Source organism: Perna viridis, chromosome 12 (genome assembly GCF_037379345.1).
Source record: "Perna viridis isolate PV_CMFRI_1.1 ecotype Kerala chromosome 12, ASM3737934v1, whole genome shotgun sequence".
NCBI lineage: Eukaryota > Metazoa > Mollusca > Bivalvia > Mytilida > Mytilidae > Perna > Perna viridis.
The window spans coordinates 7,695,569-7,720,041 of NC_142456.1; the positions used below are offsets into that span (position 1 = coordinate 7,695,569).

At 31.7% G+C, this 24,473-nt stretch overlaps 1 protein-coding gene across 6 annotated transcripts in view; it reads right to left on the reverse strand.

Annotated features, from left to right (window-relative positions):
* Positions 1-24,473, reverse strand: part of LOC148601058 (peroxisomal targeting signal 1 receptor-like) — a 28,812-nt gene that overhangs the window by 3,955 nt on the left and 384 nt on the right. The window contains exons 2-17 of one of the 6 annotated variants that reach the window (XM_088556629.1): positions 22,119-22,209; positions 19,342-19,447; positions 18,175-18,216; positions 16,688-16,723; positions 15,642-15,765; positions 14,552-14,735; positions 12,778-12,916; positions 11,097-11,138; positions 10,085-10,203; positions 9,136-9,193; positions 8,144-8,158; positions 5,954-6,097; positions 5,285-5,355; positions 4,527-4,712; positions 3,240-3,318; positions 183-269 (exon numbers count right to left, since the gene is read on the reverse strand). In XM_088556629.1, coding sequence (XP_088412755.1) covers positions 183-269; positions 3,240-3,318; positions 4,527-4,712; positions 5,285-5,355; positions 5,954-6,097; positions 8,144-8,158; positions 9,136-9,193; positions 10,085-10,203; positions 11,097-11,138; positions 12,778-12,916; positions 14,552-14,735; positions 15,642-15,765; positions 16,688-16,723; positions 18,175-18,216; positions 19,342-19,437 — 1,422 coding nt within the window. In that variant the 5' untranslated portion in view covers positions 19,438-19,447; positions 22,119-22,209. Of the gene's footprint in view, positions 1-182; positions 270-3,239; positions 3,319-4,526; positions 4,713-5,284; positions 5,356-5,953; positions 6,098-8,143; positions 8,159-9,135; positions 9,194-10,084; positions 10,204-11,096; positions 11,217-12,777; positions 12,917-14,551; positions 14,736-15,641; positions 15,766-16,687; positions 16,724-18,174; positions 18,217-19,341; positions 19,448-22,112; positions 22,210-24,473 lie in introns of all 6 variants that reach the window. The other 5 variants (XM_088556626.1, XM_088556627.1, XM_088556628.1 and 2 more) reach the window with 5 other exon arrangements.

The following is a 24,473-nucleotide window of genomic DNA, read 5'->3' on the forward strand; positions in this document are numbered from 1 at the left end:
ACATTGGGTTTGTGTTTGTTAGATGTGACTTACATTGGGTTTGTGATCTACAATTTAAAATTGGTTTGGTAGATGTGACTTACATTAGGTTTGTGATCTATAATTTAAAATTGGTATGTTAGATGTGGCTTACATTGGTTTGTGGGCTTTAACTTAAGATTGGTTTGCTAGATGTGACTTACATTTGGTTTGACTTGTAACGCAGCACTAAAACAATCCACAGCTTTATCATACTCTCCACTTAGGTTAAATAATACTCCTAATCCATTCTATAATACAGAACAAGATAATATTATCAACCAGTAGAATGTAAGCTTAATAATACTGAATGCTGTCAATTAATACTGAATGTCAAAGTATGAAAAAAGGATATAAAGTATAGCCAGTTACTGATTACCCATCAAATATGAAGTCTTGATAAGTTTACCCCAACTCATTCAGAAGTTGAAATTGGACGGCACACAAAATCACTTACAATAGATCCCCTATTTATAACAAGCATTCTGACAGTATTGCTGATGCAATACAGTGTCCCCTTTTGGCCTTTGAACTCATTGCCTTTATGAGATTTTTTTTATATATGTGAACTAACAATGGATGGTGTTATTTTTTAATAATCAAGAGAAAATAACTCTTGAACAGCAAAAGCAAATTCCATCAAAATCAAACCTGAGCTTCATTTTACAGTAGATAATAACATTTTTGCATTACAGAAAGCTGCATAAAGACATTCTCTTTCTATCACCTGGAAAGTTGTAAAAAACTTCGTTATTATGAATTAAAGGGCAAATAACTCTACAATGACAGCAGCAATTTGCATTAAAATGATGAAACATAAAATTTTATGTAATTTTCTATGTAAAAGGGCCATAAGTTTCATATAAACCATTTTGCCACAATAATATTTAAATTTAATTTGTAACTTGTCATATAAGACTAGCTAACAAATATAAAATCAATTGGATGAGACATTATAAAGAAAAGTCTGGAAAACATAAAATTTTATGAAATTTTCTATGTCCAAGGGACACAACTTCTGTAAAAATCATTCAACCGTAACATCATTCGAACTTAACTTGTAACTTGTCATGATAAGACTATATACAAAATATGAAATCAATTGGATGAGGCATTACAAAAAAAATTCCAGAAAACATAAAATTTCATGAAATTTTCTATGTCCAAGGGCCATGACTTCTGTAAAAATCGTTCAACAGTAACATCATTCATACTTAACTTGTAACTTGTCATGGTAAGACTATATACCAAATATGAAATCAATTGAATGAAGCATTACAAAAAAAAGTCCAGAAAACCAAGTGTGACTGACGGACTGACAGACTGACGGATGGAGTGCAAACCTAAGTCCCCTTTGGCATTTGCTGAAAGGGGACAAAAAGCCACATAATACATGTACTTTTGAAATCAATTCAAACAGTCAATTTTTTTTGTGATGTAAATTTTCTCTATCACTCATATAACGACAAATGGGATAGTTCAACACTCATGATCATATAATGACAAATGGGATAGTCCAACACTCATGATCATAAAGCGACAAATGGAATAGTCCAACACTCATGACCATAAAGCGACAACTGGGATAGTCCAACACTCATGATCATAAAGCGACAACTGGGATAGTCCAACAAAACTAGAAATTGATATGGAATAGCAACCAAAATTAATTGCTTAAAATGTATGAATCATCAATTTATTGCCACACACCAAATTTTAAATAAATCCATCTATTACGAGTGAGATAAGATAATTGCAATGAAGTTTAGGCGGACAGAATGACGGATGGATAGATGGACAGGCAAGGTGATTCCAAAATAACTTTAGCTGGGCCTCAGTCAAATATGGCTAGCCCTGCACCATTAACTCAGCCAAAATGGAAAACCTGATGCAGTAATTCAGGTACTGTAAGTTAATCACTTTGACCCCTTGTTACTAAAAAAAGAAAAAAAAAGAAAAATATTCAGATACTGATTAAAAAATACAGGTATGGACCTCCAGATGAATACAATGAAAAACAATTTTCATGATTGGACCAGAAATTAAAAAGTTGATTGTTTTAGGGTGTAGTGCCATTGACTCCTAATAACTCAAAAACCGTAAAAAATGTCTGAAATCTGATTGAATAATGCAGGCAGAGATTTTCATAAAGAATTCAATCATTTTTTTAATTCGTACAAAAAGTTAATAAGTTGAATTTTAGGGTATAGCCCCACTTCAGCCCCTATGGACTTAAAATGCTAAATGCTTTTTTAAATCTTTAAAATATTCTCAACACAGAATTTTATAAGAAACAAATTAAAAATTGTCAAATAAACTGTCTACACAAATTTTAAATAAATACATATTTCACTCCTTTGGCCCCTTTTTTGTAGAACAGTAAAGGCCAGTGGTGTCATTTTTTTTCAAAGCAAGCTTCCACTAGCCACAAGTAACAATATATCAAAATTTCATGACATTTGGTTCCCTCCAATAAAGTAAAAAATATTTTAAACAATATTTCACTTTCAAGTTCATTCCAACAGGAAAAGACCAAAAAAAAAAAATGACAGAGTAAGGCACAGGTTTACTGATACCAAGTCCCTACTACATCCTCATTTGCATTGTAGAGATAGGGGCAATAATACATAAAATACAGGGTTATTTGGCATGCTTGCATCTGAGTTGACAGATGTGTTTCCCCTCCCATCTTGTGCTATTAACTCCTGATGAAGGCCTTAAAGCATAAAATTGGGGCCACCTTGTCTTCTTTTTATCAAGTATTTAATTTGTATTTTGTTTGAATTTTTATGTTTCAAAAGTGGCTACTTAATTTGCTTTTTGTTCAATAGTTCATCAAAAGTACAAAGCCTTGAAATTTATCAAAAACTTCCATACCATGTTCGTGTGTATTTTATCCATAAAAAAGTTTTCTTCATGAACTCATGATCAATGCTGAATATCATCAAAAATACTGAAGCATCAGCAGTGGGATGATTCAAATATGTAAAAATAAAAAAAACATGGTCTAAACGATCCACATACATAATAAAGTAAACCGAAAAAAAATACAACACATAAAAACTGGCGATAAGGGAAACACGACGAAAAACTAAGGCATTAGCAATATGAACTTCGACAAAAAACTGGGAGTAACATCAAGTGCTTCAAAACAGTAAGCATGTCCTGCTTCCCAACTGGCACCCACAATATTGCCACAATATTGCTAATTCATGTAATACCTGGACATCGGCATCAATTTCCTGTGGAGACATTCTAGCTGCTTCTATAAATAGACTCTGTACATCTGTATGATCTGAACTGTGAAAGAAAGGAAACATAAAATTCACTAAGCACATGAAACACTCAAAGTAATTGTGGAAAATTTAGGAATTTCCATGAAGGAGCAAATGCATGACAAAGCAATGGATATGATTTCACATTAACTTGCATTGGTTTATGTGTGATTTCATATCAGTTATTAGAAGATAAATGATCCATACATGTAAGAGTAATCAAGGGAACCAAGGTTATAGCGGTAATCAAAAGAATGTAATCCAGGGACAAAGACCAGACATGGAAAACAGACATACACAACAAAGAACGTAAAGTAACTAAAATCATACATACAAAGTAACAAAAGTAAATGAGCAACTCGGACTCCACTAAAAACTGGGAGCATGGACCAGGTGCACCGGTAGGGTAAGCGTCCTCTGCTTTTCTAGAAACACCCGCCAAGTTGCTCATAAAAAGTCAAGTCTGGGTAGACAAATGAGGAAAGGTAAACTATGACCCTTTGAATAAATCAGTTTTCATGATGCTGATGGATACATCATAACGATCCACGAGTTCATGATGATGACCATAAAACTTCTGTAGTGATGACTTCAATCTTGTAGCAACATAACCCTGTTCCAGAAGCCTATTTGTTAGAGTTCTAGCGCGATACAAAAAGTCTGCATAGTTTCTGCAAGCTCTGGCATAACGTATGAGTTGTGATATGAACACTCCATACGCAGGAGCCGAAGGGATGTTGCCACAGATGAAAGGAAAGTTGACAATTTTAAATGAAAAGTCATCACGTTTGTCGTAAAGTTTGGTCAATAGTTTTCCTTTACCATCGATTTCTAAGTGTAGGTCAAGATATGTAAAACAGACAATAAACACAATGGGAGATTTGAAATGTAGAAACTAGCAGTAAATCTAATCAGTTATCTGATCACATGATTAATGTATCCTCCCTAGATACAAATAATTAAATTACACATGTAGTGATGATCTTATGACCAGTGTACTCATAGTGATGAAGGAGTACTGATTATGTGAGTTCTTTACCTAGAGAATAATGTGAAGGAGGTAGTGATCACATGACCAGTTAACCTTATCTTGACACAGACAGTAGTAATAACATGAAAACAGTACCTTATATGGACACTGATGATGAAGACGGTAGTGATCACATGACAAGAATACCTTACTTGGACACTGACGATGAAGACAGTAGGGATCACATGACCAGAGTATCTTACCTGGACACGAATGATGAAGGAGGTAATGTTGGAGCCACATCTCCTGGCACCAGGTGGGAGTATTTAGGATTATTCTTTAACCACAACCTCAATGTTTGACAAGCATGGCCAGCTAATGATTCATTGGTATAGCTAACCGCTAATGACATCAGAGCTGTCAAATTGGAAGGAGCCAATTCTAAACATCTGGAACATAAACGTTATGATTTAAATTCAACAAGATTACATAAAATAAAGTGAATTTTCTTATAAATAAGGGTAATCTCTGTTGAAAGAATAACAAACTTGACCCATCTTGTGAAATTGGATACATGAGAAAACACTTTAAGTTTGATGAAACTGATATAAGCTAGAAATAATCTTAACACGGGACAAATTGTGTCTCTTTTTTTTTAATAATTTGTTGAAATTTAATTTAATACAAATGTGACCTTTCTGCAAAAATTGCGATACAAATTATATCATAAGCCAAGAACGGTGATAAGGATCAAATTGTGACAGTGTGGTATTGGTACACCCCTATATAATTATGTATTAACATCTAAGTTGACTATGCACCAGTGTTCTCCCTAAGATTTACAGATATCACCTGGTAACCCCTCAACTTCAATATAGCATCTTGTATCTAAATTTATAGTATCACATTTGTATTGGATACTATGGAAAGTTCTTTTTAAATAGCATTCTTATCAAAAAATACATCATCAGGGCAATATGATGCTTGTCCCAGGGAGATCACTCTATACCGATACACATACTTTTTCAGTGCTGCTATAGCAGAAGGTTCCTGCTCATTTTCTGCCTGTGTGGTACCAAGGTACTGCCAAGCCTGGAAAATAAAACATATTGTTGAAATATTGTTAATCAAATGTTTTGCTTGGCACAACTTGATGTAGGTGGTCAAACCAGAACAGTTGAGAATACAATATTGAAGCTTTGTACTGCTCTGGATTTTGATTGTAATTTAAAAATGTTTAACACAGGATAAATAACCATCCTAAAAATCAAGCCCAGATTTCCTTTGGTGGCATGGTCACATGCAGTTCAATTCAAAAGAGATCCATACACTTTACTTAATTTATTTTCCAGACATAAGAAAAATGCATGTTTCTTGCCCTTTTAACTCCTAATTCCTAAACAGCTTAAGTCACAACCCTCAAAATCAATCATATCCTTTCTTTTGTGGCATGGCCACATTATGCAGTACAATTTCAAAGAGATCCATAAAAGTTTCATTTTATGGCTAGGGAAATGTTTGTTCCTGGGCCCTATTTTGTGAATGTATAAAAAAATATTGGAAATATGATATCTGGATAGAATAGAACTCAAATTACTACCATTATATTTTTCATCTTTAAATCTGACAAAATCTATAATGTTTGAACACTTGCCACAAGAGCTATAGTAACTTTAAAATGAGACTCTACCTCTGCATGCTTGTCATCTTTCTGTACGGCAGCTTCAAACAATAGGACAGCATTCGGAACATCTCCCTCCTTTAGCTTGTCTAAACCTGCTTGGAATGGATTCTCGTGGTTAATCAAAGGATTCTCTTCTTCGAAATTGTATTCCTACAATGAAACTTGTTATACTGCATTTTTATTTCAAATACAAACACAATAAAACCCAATCTTGTTAATCAAAATATACCCCCATACAGGTATGTCACATTTCATTAATGTATCAAAATATACCCCCATACAGGTATGTCACATTTCATGAATGCATGAAAATATACCCCCATGCAGGTATGTCAAATTTCATGAATGCATGAAAATATACCCCCTACAGGTAAGTCACATTTCATGAAAGCATGAAAATATACCCCCATACAGGTATGTCACATTTCATGAATGCATCAAGATATACCCCCATACAGGTATGTCACATTTCATGAATGCATCAAGATATACCCCCATACAGGTATGTCACATTTCATGAATGCATCAAAATATACCCCCATACTTGTAAATCACATTTCATGAATGCATCAAAATATACCCCCATGCAGGTATGTCACATTTCATGAATGCATCAAAATATACCCCCATACAGGTAAGTCACATTTCATGAATGCATCAAAATATACCCCCAAACAGGTAAGTCACATTTCATGAATGCATAAAAAATATACCCCAATACAGGTAAGTCACATTTCAAGAATGCATCAAATTATACCCCCAAACAAGTAAGTCACATTTCATGAATGTATCAAAATATACCCCCATACAGGTATGTCACATTTCATGAATGCATCAAGATATACCCCCATACAGGTATGTCACATTTCATGAATGCATCAAAATATACCCCCATACTTGTAAATCACATTTCATGAATGCATCAAAATATGTTTCTATTACACATTTATAGCAGTATTTGGGCACTAATTTCCTAGTACGAAATCCAGGACTGCTTTCCACTCATATTCTAAAGAGCAAAACTGAGTTCAGATATTTTCCAAATATTATAAAAAATACTAAAAGCTCATTCTGTAATCTGTATGCATGCATGTTATATGTTGTATGATCTATCATTTTCCCTTTACTCATTTAAAAGTTATTAGCCTTTTTAACCACTGAACAAATATCAAATTTTCACCAACATTTCCTGCCATATCATACTTTGTATTTTACCAAGTTAATAAAAGAAACTGAATCTCTTTTAACCAAGACTTGCTTTAGGTTATTTGTGTAATCTTGATAGTTTAACAAGCTTGCTAACATTTATTTAGCTATTGTCCAAATTATAAAGGATAGACAATCTATGCAACATGAATAGTACAAAATGTTTTTTGTCTGTAATTATAATGAAGGGAGTGTAAAAAGTAAACAAAGATATAATTAATTGTATTTGCCAACATGAAACATTAAAACCCTACATTTCAGTACAGAATACAGAACCTAGTTCATGTATAAAGAAAATCAATTTATGGACAGGTAGTGCATGGAATCTGGGAATGAATTATATATGGTAGCAGGACAACTTGGACCAACAACAGCTCCAGCCAGGATTACTGGGACCAGTATTTAAAATATAGAACAATTCCGAAGATAACTTGGACCAGTATTTAATACATAGACCCATTCGGAAAATAACTTGGACCAGTATTTAAGTCTTAGGCCAATTCAGAAGATAACTTGGACCAGTATTGCAACAGTTCATCTCAGTTCATGATATGCAAATATTACAGATAGTTGCTTTAGTAATCAGAATATAAGTCTTTCAAATTTAATATTGATCTTCTAAAATATTCTCTGAGTCAGAAATAAGAACAGGATAAATCCAGTAGGCAATTTTATAAAATGTTTCTAGTGGGAAAATTGGTTGTAAGTAATGACACAATGTTATTTCATGTAATGACATCACTGCTTACCAGTAATTATACACTTATTACTTTTTGTGGAATCAATTACTAGTGATGAGCATTTTCATGCTTAAAAGATAAATTCTAATTTTTGGGGGTGTACACTAGTCCAAGCTGTATCAATATTAGTCACAGTTTTTTTTTTTTAAAAACTGGGACAAATTGTCTTGGAACAGGTCATACTATACTGGTCCGGGTTGTCCTTGATACAAGTTGTCTCACATTTGAGAGGTTATATCTAATTTCATACCTTTACTGCACCACTCTGTAGACATGCACAAATATACTTTTAAAATTATTGGATGCACTAAATGTTCCAAAACGCAGAGCTATTTCCTTGTTCTAACTACTGAGCAGAATAAAGCATGTCCAAACAAATAATACCATGCCTTAACCGAAAGCATCTTGACTGAATCCAAGCATCTTCATTCAAACTTAATTTATTTCATATCTTACTTCATCAAAAAGTATCTGTTCACATTAAAACCATTAAAAGAAATTGAAAAAAAAACATGTTTAAATTGTAACCATTGTAATTAAGACAGGTCATTCAAAATGCACATACCATGAAAATGGAGTTACTACTACGGATACATGTAGTGTTCTAGGATTTTTCTAAATTTTAGGTTTCCTAAGAAAATTAACTTTCTCACACTTGAAGTTAGCTTTCCAAAATTAACAAATTCTTCTAACAATTCAAGCATTCCACTTTCCAAAGGGAAAGTGGGGCATAATTATCATCATTCCCACACAGAAATTGCATTTGCCCCGGTTGACAGGAAAGGGGAATCCTAGAACATAATATATATACTGTCTGTTTGTGACTTATAATTGTGAGCTCCTAACTTGCTGTTTAAAAATTTTAAAGACTTTATCCTTTTCTTTAAATAAAAAAAAGCAAGGTTATAATAGGCTGACATTAAAGGTTGTCCTATTACCCAGGACATGTAAAATTACCATTCAGAAAAATAAAAGTTCAATAATATGTGCCCAAAAGATAACCAAATTTTATGTGTTTTACAACATGCATTAACTAGAGGACAAACCTAATTTTCAAGATCTTTTAATTCTTTTGAAAAACACTTAATTCAGAATTGCATTTGAATTTCAATGTTGACATAGTTTGTTCTTCATTCAATTAGTAGTCAATTTCATCTCAATTTTTGCCCTTTTATCTAAAATCTACTCTATGACTTTAATAAATACATTAAAAGAATGTTAAATTTCATAAACATATTATACCTTAAATGGATCTGTCTGTTCAAACTCGGTCAACCATGGATGACCATCATTTGTAGTTCTAAAAGATAAATAGACAAAAAGCATCTGAAAATCATTGTTCTATAAACATTTAAATTGAAAAAGGGCCATAATTCCTGAGAAGTAAATGCAATGAACACAATATTCAAACACAACATGTGTTAAGTAGCACTCCATATAAGAATCATGCAAAATGTGATTCATGGTATGAAAGCCTACATATATTTTGTTAAAAATTTTATAGTTAACAGAAATTAACATGTAACCCTTGTTCTTAGGAGATAAAAGTTATATAAAATGTACTGTGGAATTCAAAATTAAGGGAGATAACTCTGTAAATGACACAAAAATACAATAGAAACTATTGGATTTTCAATTTCGATTATCTCATAAGAGCAGACATATTGGAATGAATAATTATACCTTTCATCATATAAATCTATAAAGCAACTTAAGGAAAAAAATAAAAATATGTAGCTTTATTTTTAGGTGTATCACATTTTACAGAATTTTGCATGATTCTTCAAAAGACTGCTATTTATATGATGAACAACAGTTGTCTTAAGTTTGATAAGAATTTGGTGAGCATTTTTTATACTTAAAATAAACTTCATGTTATCAAGTCTTTAAATTCTACCAAATGGAACATACACATTAGACAGAAAAATGAAGGGACATTGTACAAATCCAAATCTGAATCTAGATTACATGTACTAATAAAGGGGAGTAACAAAATCAGGGAACTGATAGACAAAAACTCCATGCAATTGTCAAAACAAAAAATGTCTAAGTAACAAAAGGCAATATCACGGCAAAAAGTTTGTAAAGGCATTCAAACAATACTAAGCTATTCATACCATATATTTTTTTTCACCTATAGCTTTTTTCTGTAATCACTAAAAGCAAAGATACATATTTTTTAAGAACATACTTATCAACATCTTCCCAATGTTTTTGTAACTTTTCCCAGAAATCTTCTTCAGTGACATTCTGATCTCCAGTCATCTGTGCATACTCATCTTCCCATTGTTCAACCAATGATTTGCCATCCTGGAATGAAAAAGATTATGTTTTTTTAACAAACCATTGTGGATGAGAAATGATATGGTTGATGGTTTGATTATTCTATAAACTGTGTTGTATGATGGGAATAAGAAGACGATCCTTGTAAGTGGTGGTAACTTGAGTCTCTTGATTCATCAATAAAATGTATTACAATGTATCTCAGGAAACAACCGAATCCACACTATCTCTGCTAGGATGATAAAGACAAACTCTATAATGGCAATGATATAATGTCAAGATTTTGTGCAGTTCCTTACACAACAAAAGATCATAGTTTGTACATGTATAAATGTGACTCAAACTGACAGATGAACCATTATACATGTAATAAGACATTAAGAAACTTTACTCACTGCAATGAAATAAATTCAGAATATTTGAGTTAAGTGCATAAACATGTACACAGATAACACAGGGAAGCCCTATTTCCAAATATTAGGCCTAGAAGCACTGCAAAAGATAAGATACAGGAAAACAAAACCTAATTAGACTAATCTACATTAGAGGACAACAACTAAAACTAATTCTACATGTTATGTTAGATGACAAATCTTTTTATACACTTAACTTTCCATTACATATTATACATGTACCATTGAAAAAAACATTTTGAAAAAACAGCAAGATTTCATTTATAACAAATATCCCACATTCAGAGAAGAGCAGACAGCCAGACAAACTTTTTTAAAAGATTTAACCTAAGAATGTTGATTATAACTGGTATGATAAATATATATATACCTAGATAGACATGAATAATGACTACATGTATAAAAAAATGTAAATGCACTACTAAAAACATTGAAATATAATTACTACACACTACTATTATCACAACCACACTACAGTGCTACCGTGCATCACACTTTGGTTTATACCTGATTAAAGGCAAATTCCTGGGCCCAATTGTCTGCCTGTTCCTGTGGAGATAACTCGATAACATCATTATTCTCGATTGTAATTTCTCCATCCCCAATTCTCTTCACAAACTTCATAAACTGTTGACAAAAATATGACCCTTTACTCCCTACAGTGTAGAAGTGACCCAGTATGGAAGCACAAGTTTAACATAGTAAAATGATCGAATATTTTGGTTATGTCTGTACAAGGAGTATATTGATCATAGCCATTTTAACTAAGACGAAACAAATTGTAAATTTCTCTTGGAATTCTAATTTTATCATACATGTATCCATAAATTTTCTTCTACAAAGCATTTCAGCCTTTGACCGTTTTTCCCCCTTTTTTCCCCTTTAATATCTTTAAATCCTTCCCTGATAACAGTATGTTATAAATATTTGCTACATTTCATTCTTTATACAGAATTTCTTCCTTAAGAATAAGGAATCTAATGGAGCATTAAATGATACCCTGTCACATTGTGCATGTTGTGTTGTATTCAATAACAATGGACACATGCTTAATTTCAAGTAAACACATAGAAACATTGGGTCAAACTAAAAGTCTTTAGTATTCAAAGACAGATAACTCCAGTTCATCAAAAATTGGGGGGTTAAAAAAACTTAAGAAAAATACAATAACTTTTGTGTCAAAAATTCAATCAAACTGAAATTCACAGCTGAACTGTATTTTGTGATACTCAATAACTACTAAAAGTTTGAATATCTTCTCAGATTATCATCAGGAAGCTGTTGGAGTACAGACAACCAAGCAACTTTTCGGAGGGTATTACATAACATCTCGCCGAAAAAAAAATCCCAAAGCAACAGAAAAAGAGCACATAGACAACTAAACAAAATGAAAGCCATTGCCCATAACTAATACCATTACTCTAAATAACAGAAAGATTCCATGCTAATAGGTACATGTATGTTGTAAAGTTATCTGAATAAAAGAGAAAAATGGAAATCTGTATTTGGATATACCCTTTTTAACCATCATTAAAAGTCAACATAGAAATGAAAATTAATTTAACTATGAAACAGGCAATCTGCTGATGGGAGAACTATAAATGACTTGTTTAACATATAAAACTAGTCACAAACTTCAATATTGATTCCAAGATACATGTATTAACCAGGATAGTTAACACTTAAATGTAGACCTCAATATACATGTACATGTACATAAATGTTTATACCTTTCTGTTCCTATTGAAATGATACATTCCTTTACAAATAATTCAACTTATTGAGTGGGTAAAAAAGCAATGTTCACTTGATTATTACTAATCCTCATTGTCAGGGAATGACAAAGTCCAAATTTGCTATGTGGGACCAAAACAATTCATATCAAAATATAAAATAGGATGTGTACATCTTCAATATCAAATAAATATTCTATGAAATGTTCATAAAATTCTGTCAATTAGTGACAGGGAGTAACGAATAAGAGAAGGAGACAACTCCCTGTATTGGAAGTACGAATGGAAGGATAAACAACAACCACATCACAAAATACCTCCCAATCTGAAAGTGGAGGTATAATTTACTGCTAAATCAAAAATCAAAATGCTAAAAAAATAGAGATAGTTCCTCTTTAGACGGGATTCAAAGAGCAGGGAGGGGAAGACCTTTCTATTAAGTATATTGACATTACCTCTGAATTACTAAATTTAGGATCGTTAACAGATCCCAGTAACTCTTTGGCAGTATCTGACAGCTCTTGACTCTTCTCCTTGTCCGATGAGAACTCATCTACCCACTTGGTGTCATCTAATTCCTTAAATTCTTCCTCCCTGAAATATGATGCACTAGCCATGAACTTGATATACAGTCAATAATTAATTTGGTAAAAAGAACAAAGAAACTGGTACTTAATGTTGCAGTTTTAGAGTTCTTTCTTGCAGCACTCCTGATACTGTGAAATCTGTCTAAACCACATCTATTTGGACCCCACAATTGGTTCAGTTTAGACAGGTGTTGGGTTTGCCAAGATTCAAAATAGATTTAAACTGACCTAAAGGGACTTCCAATTAATTTCTGGTTCAGACAAGTTTCTCTGTAGTATTTCATGATATTGTGTTTTTTTATGGTTCTGGGATTGAATTTCAGAATTTTTTTCACTAGCTAAATTTAGCAAGTACTTAAAATTTACACTTGCTAAGTTCAAGTTTCTTTGGTTATTTCTGAACTATGCCTGTATGATGATGTACAGAACTCCACTAGAAAATTTTATCAAGTGGTAACAATTTCTACAAGCAAAATTGAATATCAACTGGCATTTAGCAAGTATTTCCCCTTAAATTATATCACTGTGGTTTTATTTCCATACATGAGTAATAGCACATACTATAATTTATTAACTGAACAGCACTTGCGAAATTGATTTTAACACTAATCATTTTTTTAAACCGTGAAAAATTGATTCCCCAAATAACTTGACTTGACAGAATCCCCGAAAATTTAGCAACTGGAAAAATTTATACATTTACATTATTTCATTGTTCTTAAAGAGTGAAATTGACTGGGCACATTTTTTTCAACTTTTTCCACCATTTTGAGTAGGCAAGGGTTACTGCTTACATTGACAATAGCATGTACTTGATTGGTTTCTAGACAGTAACTTCCATTCTCACACTATTGTGTTGATCAAGGAAACAATCAGTCAATTACATGTATATCTTTATCACAAACTTCTTCGTGTTATTTTTGTTTTTAATTTGTAAATGTAATTCATATTTCAAGGTTTCATACACATTTTTTACCATAAAATTCAAGGACTTTTAAGGACAATCTTTAAGATTTTCAAGGACCCTGATTATCAAATCATGATGGCTTCTAGGTGCATTTTTTTGGCATGTTTTCTTACACATTACATATTTGAAAGGTAAATTACTTCTCAGCTTTCAAAGCATTTATAGTCTAAGGCAATATTTACAATTCAAAAAAAGGGTCCATGTAACATTTAAGTCCGGGGATAAAAAAAGAACTAAAATACTACGTGCCAGTTTCATGGAAACAGTACTATTTTCAGAATAGGGAAACACACTGAATGCTGATATATTATAATCTTTATACATTATCAAAAAGTCTGATGTCTGATGGTCAGAAAATGTTCTTTTCTGCAATAAAACAACACTTTTATATTAATCTGAAAGGATATCAGAGTCTCAAGGACTTTTAAGGACCTCTTTTGAAATTAAAGTACTTTCAAGTCCTTTATTTTTGACTTTTTGTTTTCAAGTACTTTCAAGGATTTTAAGCACCTGTGCTAACCCTGTATTTCTCTACTTTTTTTAAGCTGTAATAGTTTAACAACTTTATCAAGTATATTATAACCATGATAACATCATGATCATGATGAATAAGTTTTTTTTTAACCTACATCAACAAAAACAAAAGAGTTGTGGTCAATAACTATATTATAGTACCAAGGTCTAGAATGAATTTCTGTATGGTCTAAATATTCCTCAGCCCACTTGACAGGAACAACTGCCTGTTGAGGTTTGTCAGACAAGAATTCACTAGACCATTTATCTGGCGGTTGGTCTGCCTCTGATGTCAAGAATTCTTCAGCCCAGGAATCTGAGGTGGCTAATTCTGCTATTGCTGGTGCTTTGTACAAAATAATAAGTTGATAAAATATAATACTAAGTTTATCTCTTATTCATTAATATCCAAAATTCCAATATTTGAATTCAAAAGGGTCATTACTACTATGTGCTCCACATTACACATGTTAATGCATAATAACTGAAAAAAGCACATGTAAATTCACAATGCATGTACCATACATGTGTATGAATTAATTAAATTTTCCCCTTAAATTTAAGTGTTTTCACACATAGGTAGATACATAAGTTAATAAAATCATCCTTATTTCATTTTTTAGCTTTTAGAGAGTATATAAAGCATTCTGTGGTTTCTTATCATCTTTGTCTTTTAAGCAAATTTAATACTAAATAAATGGTCAGTGAATTTTAAGGTATTAAGGGTTTGACACAGGCTATTTAGGAGCACTTGTGCACAGAGCATGCAGAGTGAATAGTTTGCAAGCCCTTCACTATTATAATTGTCCTGATGATAAAGTAAGATTATTTGGACAATAAATAAGCTCATATCATATGGCCACTGCCACTGAAGATTACACTAGTCCACATGCCCAGTAGTACATATTGTAAATTTTATTAAAACGCTGTTTTAGAAAATAAACATCTAAAATCAATGCTTGCTCCAGCATTGAACTTTGGGAAATGAGTAAGGCCTAAAAAAAAATACATGCGTTTCTACTAACATACTCTTAAAAACTGGGGTTGAAGGCAGTCAAATTTTTTTCCATATGATTTGACTGGTTTATGTTGGAGGTACTTTCAGATTTTAATATTGCTTGTAAAAAAATGGCAAATAACTTTAAGGTAGGCAGACAAAATTAGGGTTGTTAGGATTAGCGGAAACACTGGTAATTTTTGTTAGTCCTATTGTAATAGTAGTAAGTGTCAAAACCTTGCTACAGGTCCTTACCCCTCTCAGGCATATAATTGATTTCTGACTCTTCAATCTCCCTCATTTCCTGGAGGAGTCCTCCCATATGGAATGTCTGTGGAGCCATCGTAATTCTCTGACTAGTTAAAAACTCATCCACCAACTCACAGAAAAATAAGAAAATTTATAATCATACATGTACATGCACACACACCTAATGAAAACAAAACTGTTTCTTAACTACATGTCACATTAGAGACTCTCTTTTAATAAAATATTGTGATTTGGGTTACATTTTTATACTAGATCTTTCATCAATGAAACTTCTGTCTTGACTTAATACTTTGCACTTCTAACCTTTCACCTTTTTCTTATATAGGACAAAATTCTCATAACAGTTATCAATATGAATTTAACCTATGACTTTAGAATGAAAGTTTGACAGGAAGATAACCTGAGCACGTAACCTAGTAACCTACATTTGTAAATGGATAACATTAGTATATGCAATCAGTAACAAAGAGTTAACATCTTAACTAGTACCCTACCTTTGACAGAATCAAAATGCTGTTATAGATCACACCTTTATGAAAAAAATAAATCCTAGCTAATATGTAAAACTGTAAAAGGCATAATCATTTTTAGAAATATCAATGTATTCAACTTCGTTCTCTTACATGTTGTAAGACCAATTTCCCTTATTTGATTTTTTGTACTTCAAATGTTCAATTAAAAACAAAGGGCTAAACATGGTACATGTAGATATATGGACTTGATACACACACTAATTTTTCTTGCAAACATAACAGAAATTACAAATATATGGCCCTAGTCAATGGTAGAAATATTCTAAGAACCAAAAAAATTATTTTAATGGCCTTAATAGATATGCCTCCTTGGACCTTTGAATTTATAAGATAAAGGGAAACCTGTCTAAAATGACATTCTTAGGGATCATCCTGGTCATATAAAACAGGTGTTCTTTTTGTACAGGTTAATGTCACATAAAATGCCTACATGGTCTTTAAAGACATGTTATAGATGAAAACATTTTGTTGCTAAGACAGGTTTGATGTTTGCATTACCTCATTTTCTGTTGCTTGTGCAATAGATCTTCCAGGCTGAAAAAGTAAATTGTCTGTTTAACAGTAAATCATATAAATATGATAAAATTATATTCCTTTTAACAACAGATGTTTCATATGTATAAAAAAAATAAGCATAACAATATTTTTGTGTAATGTAACACTAAAAGTACAGCATATGATTTATTCAGTACAGTTGAACCTCGATGTGTCGAACTCGGATTAGTCGAACTAATTACAAAGTCCCAGCAAAACTCCCCTTACTCCAATACAATTTTACCTCGGATGACTCTAAACTTGGATAATTCGAGGTAATCAATCAGTCCCCTCGATAGGACTTAGAGGTTAATTAACCCTGACGTCTCTAAGTCAACAAATTAGTCGGAAAACTGATTGTTTTACTGCAAACCATGAACTAAGTGTGTTTTAACAATAATTAGTGTGGCTATTAAAATTAATTTGTTGACACTATTTATGGTTTGATTTGTTCATTTAATTAATTTAAAATTGCGTGTGTTGTTAAAAGAAACAAATTTTATTAATAACACGTCGGAATTTACACTAACAGTGATATTGGATATTTCGATTTTTTAAAATTGAAAAAAAAAAATACAGATGAATTGTAATGGTATCTGACTATATAATGAAACATCAAACAGACGATAGTAAGAGTATTTTAACGACTACATTTGTTTCACTAGTGAATCTGAAATTTTATCATAATATTGTAGAGCACATGATTTGACGATTGTGAATCAGACAAAGAAGCATGTTATGAAATATGGCATTTTTGATATAGAAAAAATAAAAAGGAAATTTCACTATAACACTCCCTGTCATTCATGATTTCAAACATGATATACATAGAAAAAAAAATATCTTCCGATATGAAATGCATGACATTTACGAAGTACCGTGTAAAGTAAAGCACATGTACATGTACAAGCATAACAAATGATGTAAATACAGAAACAAACATGGACCAAACTACTAGTACTTCCTGTTTATCCTCAACCTCGGATTACTTGAACCTCGGATAACTCGAACATTTTTAAATGGTCCTTTCGACTTCAACTTAGCGCGGGTTGACTGTATATTGTTTTTTAAAGCAAACCTATTCAGTATATTTTATAAAGCAAACCTATTCAGTATATTGTTTTTTAAAGCAATCCTCTTCAGTATATTTTTTTTTAAAGCAAACTTGAAGGCTACATTAGTAAACAATCCTTATTCAGGGTTGGATCCAGATATTTTAAAATATGGTAGTTCCTGAAAAAAGGGAGATCCAGGCTAATATTTGCTCATTTCTGGACAAAATTTTCACAAAAATAACGAAATTTTCTAAAAACAATGTTGGATAAAACATGGTAATGTCATTTTACTTTATCTTTTTTTCCAAGTTTTTTTTAATTTATTTTTTCTCCAAGTTTCCCACACCTTTTTATAAATACACTGTAGAACTATAAATTAAACAATATAATTCTTACCACTTGTTGAGGGTGCTGAACTCTGCCATGACCAAATCCTTCCTATTAAAATATTCAAACAAATTTACATAATTACTATTTCAATACAAATAAGCATGTACATAAAAAATAAACACATTAATTTCCATTTGTTACTAGTATTGAGTTTTTATCATTTTTGCATGATGTTAATTGCTTATACTTAGAAGCCACTTCTGCAATTATTGTGAAATTTCCTTAAAGAAATTACCTACATGTAAACAGAAGATAATAATTCTTTCTTAATCTTCAATCAATTCAAAATGCTTCCTAGAAGTGCAGATAGATGTGCCTGCAGAGGACAAATCCTGAGCAGGTAAATATGGACACAAAATTCAAGCTTGATACAGCTCTGAATTTCTATTGTAATTACATACTTAACAAAAAATAACTAATGGTATATAAAAATCTAAAAAGATCTTAAATTAACAATTCAATAAAGTTTCATGAAAATTGCCTGAAGCATTTTCAAGCTATATAGTGCAATTATGGGGAACCCCCTTTTTAATAAATCAAGTCCAAAAACTCAAAACAGAAAACTGGAAATTTATAACAATTGAAATTAGCTACATTGTAACATCAATAGTAATAAACTATTTTCCAAAGTTTCATTTAAATTGGTTCAACCACTACTGAGTTATAGGAATAAACTGTGCAATCAATCCCTTTTTTATGAATAAAGTCCCATAATACTCTAAATCGTAAAAATAAGATTTTTCCAAAAAATGAAGGGAGCTTATGTTAATATAAATAAACAATTTATCAAAGTTTCATTGACATTGCTGCAAGGCTTTTTGAGTTGTAGTCTGTAAATAGAAAATCCCCCATTTTTGTATGAATAAAAGTCTTTCAACTCAGAACAAATCAATGACTGAAGTCTTCGAAGTCGGTAATCTTTAAATATTCTATGCCACTGATTTTGGCTTGCTTTTACCATCTGAAATGGCATGGAGTTGGAAGTGATAAGCTCTAAAATAGGGTGAATCTTGGTTCCCTTGATATGATTACTCTTTTTAAATCACGCTTTTTACTAATGTTCAATGGTATGCTTTCAGAAGGTCAGCCATCATTGATCAGTCAAAGCTTAATTTTAGTCTTTGAAAAGAACAACATACTGTATGTTTGTAACACACATTTTATATTACATACCTGTCTTAATCCTTTGTCTTGTGTAAAGTGAGTGGTCAGCTTCATCAGTGAATTTGAGCCACCACACTCCCCTTCCACCAAATTTCTCATTGCCATTTTGTCAAATCTAAAATGTGTTTTTAAACCATATGTAATTAAGTACAGAATGTACTTGATAAATACATTACAACATGTGCATCTACATTGTTTGTAACTGAAAATGTCTCAAGTAATAACTTACAACCAAGAGTATTTTTACTATCGGCATGATCAGATGCAGGTAATAAATTTAAGGTATTTACATTAAGTTAATGTCCTGTATCAATTTGTTAAAATAGGTGTCAACCAGCTGCTAAAGGGGTAGATGCATTTGAAACTCAGTAAATACATGTATCCTCAATGTCTTCAGTGATGCAAAGATCAAAAATAGTCTTTCAAAGACAGAAAACTTCCTGAAAACAAAAGCTAGAATATTGTCAGAATAGTGTGTTTTTCATATTTTTATTTCACCTGACGATTGTAAAGACTTTAACTTATATGATAATGAAAATGGTTCTTTTGAAGTACACCATGTATAAACTGAATTGAATAAAGAGGATTGATCTACAAATGGATTTAACCAAGCTCAATACAGCTGAAGACGTTCATTCCTCTCTAAATAACCACTGCAGACAGGCCTTTCCAGGTTCTAGGACATAATTCAAATTAAATTTGATTTGGAAAGTAAAATCATGTAAAATAATTTATCTTTTCTCAAAATTTCAAGATTCTAGCATTTTCTGAACAGGCAGTGCATTTGGACTTGGGCAGCATGTACTATCATTCAAACCAGTAACCATGCACCTTTAATGGTTACATATGATATTCATGATCATCAACAAATCATTTTCAAAACAGCTGATAAAATTTATGAGTTATGAATTTGATCATATGATTTCAACTATGCACATTGATTTGGTCTTATGAATAATGGAACATACATGTATACAAATAAAATGTATGTATATTACTTTGCTTATAATAATTTACACTATGCTGTAGAAAACTGAAAAGTTACATAAGCTTTTTTGTTTATATGTGTCATTTCCAGTTTCAACATTATTCATTCAAAAATAATAAATTATGGGTTTTCTCTACAAACAGATCATTTTATCTACAAAAAGGTACTTCTCTGACAACTAGAACACATGTAATTGATTTTGAGATACATGTACATAAACCAAGGGTCCAGAAATTTTGACAACCCATGCCGGACATTTTATCAAACTTCAGCAGACGTTTTTGTCAGTCTTTCACATGCTCAGACCGAAAATAAACTTAAAAAAAAACAACTTTTGTATGTAGTTACTTTGAGATAAATATTGGAAAATGTGTTATTTCATTACATACTCTGTCTTTTACAAAATATCAGAGCGAGTGAATGAGTTCGTTTTGACCACATGTGGACGCTCTAACATGTAAACAAAACATTGTATCTCTTGGACTTTTTCATCTCATAGACAAACAGCTGAAAACTTCTAAATGATGAAAAAAATGTTGATTTTTTATAAATTAGAAAAAATGAAATTGCGAACACATTTTGTATATTGATTTAAATGGTCTGTTGACTTCTGTGTTAAAATGATTCAATTGACGAATTAATAATTACAAACTACGACTGATTCATAGTTTCAGTTCCATGTGCTTTCGTTACATCTGAAAGATGGACGGGAAAATGTTGGACTTGTCAATCTTTTTCCTCAATTAATCAACTAATAAATGTATGAAGATTCTTCGAGTTACTTCAATTAGTTTGTATACTCAATGGGGCTGCACGTGTATCGTTAATTCAATTATGCAATCAACTAATCAGTTACAGGAAAATCACAGTCACAAGTGGCTGCATATCGGCTCACATTGACACACACCAATTTCCAATAAACAATTAGGAAACTGGTAGACAGGATGTTTATACACTAATAAAACCATGCAGACTGTAATTTATAAGGGTTAACAATTTTTATGTCCAGTATTGGAAAATTGCTGTCGGTCAATGACTGGCATTTTTTACCGTTTCCGGATCCATGACATAAACATGTATATCACACCATGGAAGATGTAAAATGAAAAAAAAATAAAAAAAAAAAAAATTGATAAAATGAAAAATTAAGGATCTGATATACATGTATTACATGTACATGTATGGTGTCCAAAAAATGATGTAAGATGCAGGAAAGGGTTTTTCAATAAACAATATTCAAAACTGAGAAATCTCAGATTATTCCAATATTATACAGAAATTCTGAACAAAAAATTGTACAAAAATATAATAAAACTTTCATCTAAAACTTTGTTGGACCTCCTAGAATATCATATCTAATTATCTGTTTGTAGAAAGTTAAAGAGCATGATTTTCTACTTTAAATTCATCAACAACAATTTTTTGTCTGAAAATATGCCTTACTTTCCACTGTGTAACCTGCTATATTAACTTAAATAATCCTTGCCGGTATTGAAAAAAAAAAGACTAAATTGATGAGTTTTTTTTTCGAATTTAGAAGAGAGTCTATGAATTTTAGTAAATTATGAATTATCTTCAACACTACATCAACAAACATGTGAAAGGTCAGATCATAATTTCATCGGACCAAGCATCTCCGCGAGTAATCAAAGGTGCGATCTTCCTGTGTTTCTTCAAGATGTCACCTGTATAATTGTCATGTCACATGTGTGTATATTTTGGGTTCGTTTTTGTTTATATATAAAGTTACTGATTTTACTTAAAATGATTTAAAAAATTGACATGGATTCACCTCTACCTTTGAGGATGTTTTTATTTATTCTTTGATTCCTGTCAACGCAACAAACTCCGCAGCATCGGCATGATCTACATCAATAGGTGTCTCTACATTACTCAACCGGTACTACGAATCACCGGAATGACCCGTAATCACCGAAATGCCCCTACAAATCACCGGAATGCCACCGAAATGCCCCTTATTTTGTTGTAAAACTATTAAAATTTTATAAATATTGATTCTATGAGATGTTATGAGGTATATCTACATAATAAAATTTTGATATTTTTACACGAAGATTTTTTATTGAAAGAAATAAATATTAGCATCAAAGAAAGATAACTCTCGCTTATTGAAACATGAATGTACTCTGCATAATAACCGATTACATACAGAAAACGATGCAAGTTTTTATCTGTTTAATAAATTATTTGCCAATCAGTTGTATAACAAATAATAATTTATTTATTTTTTGTAAAAAAGGACAATTGAAAAATTGCCCTTTTTTTAATCTTGCCGATAATAAGTTCTACCGCTCGTCGTTCAAGGGTCATTTACATAATTATACAAGCTAATTATAAATCAGATCTGAGAATTTAATAATTATCACCAAAATGCAATCTTAATTAGTTAATTTCTAATGAAGAGACAATAATTGTTGACACTAGTTTTTTTATGATCTTAAACTTGTATTTGATCTTCCGCTTCTCATCATTAAAAAATAAAAATGTATATAAGGTTAAATATATTTATGTTCTACAATCATACCACATTCTGATATTCAGTATGGCTGGGTTATACCCCTGCACTGAATGCAAAAATGAATGTGGTGAAGGCACCATACAATGTAATTTGTGCACCCGATGGTTGCATGTTCAATGTGTACCCATGTCCGATGTGCAGCTCAAGTCATGGTCGCAACCCATGCTGACCTTCCTCTGCCGCAAATGCTGCTTTGTGAATGGCGAGTTTGACCTGCAGAAATCCTTGCAAAGGTAAAATTTCATTTATATATTTTTTTTAAATCCGGGTTCATATATTTATTTATCAAGTCTATCATAATTAGTACCATACTGAATTTTTCCCCACGGAGAATTACACTGTACATAGCTTTAAAGCATAAAGTCTATTCAGTTTGTAAATTTAAAATGCTGAAGACATAAATGTAAAAAACGATTTATTTTAAATCTCAAGTTTAACATCACTGTTCATGTTATCAACTAGATAAAATATTGTGAGTATACAAGTTTATTTAGAAAGTAACTTTCCGCATTAAACATGTCCAAATCTTGTCGACAAAACCACTGTTCTAAAGTTGAAAAAAAGTTTTTTTATGTCCACTATCATTCAAATGCACACAATCTCTGATGTAGTCTTCTGGGTACTTTATTTTCTTCATAGATATCACTGAAGCATTGGCAAAGTTTTGCAGTTTCTTATTTATTTTCTTCTTTTGTGAATTGAATCGTTCAATCGTTAACTCCACCGAATACTTGAATTTTCCTCTAGGTAGTATTTCAGAAACGTAAATAAATTGAACAGAAGGAGGAATGGCAATGAAATCTTTTTTTTGGAATTTATATACAGATTCATAACTAATTGCTATGAGTAATATTCACTCAGAGTGTCTGATTTTAGATGAATAATTGATGAGTTATGTTCAGCTAAATGTACATACAAAGACATTATAATTGACTCTCTCAAAATTAACGCATATTCTAGTATGATGCACATGTATGCATTAAGTGCTGCACTAGGCAAACCCATCAGGTCATACTACCCACCTCAGTTGTTAGCAGAGTTTGTGTCAGAACCTCATACGAGGAAAGTAGTTGGTAGGAGTGTAAATGTATCTGAACAACCGATTGTTACTCTCATGTGGACACAAATGATTTTTTCAGGTCATTCATTTTCTCCCAATCATTTTGTACCCCTGATTAGTTTGGTAACTGAGGAACCATGTTCTGTTGTCACACTTGATGAGTCGTATGCTAATTCAGAATTAGACAATGTAGATCAGTCACTTCCAAATGTTGCAGATCAATCAAATGTTGTAGATGACCCAATTGTTGTAGATCAAATAAATGTCAGTGCAGACAATAATTGCACAAGGGTTATATTATCGTCTTTATTATCAATCAGATGAATTTTAATCATGTTATGTGATTTAAAATAGTAGCTATATGTCATATGCCTGAGACGCTTCTTAAATAGTTGCTGAATGATTTTACATGCTTATTATCATTTATATTTTTATGATGTGTTAATCCTTACATTTTTTTAATAGTAGCTTCATATATTCTGTGTTTTGTAAGAATTTGCTATCTGCTTTGCTGACATATTATTGACTGTGTACCAATAAATAAATATTATGAA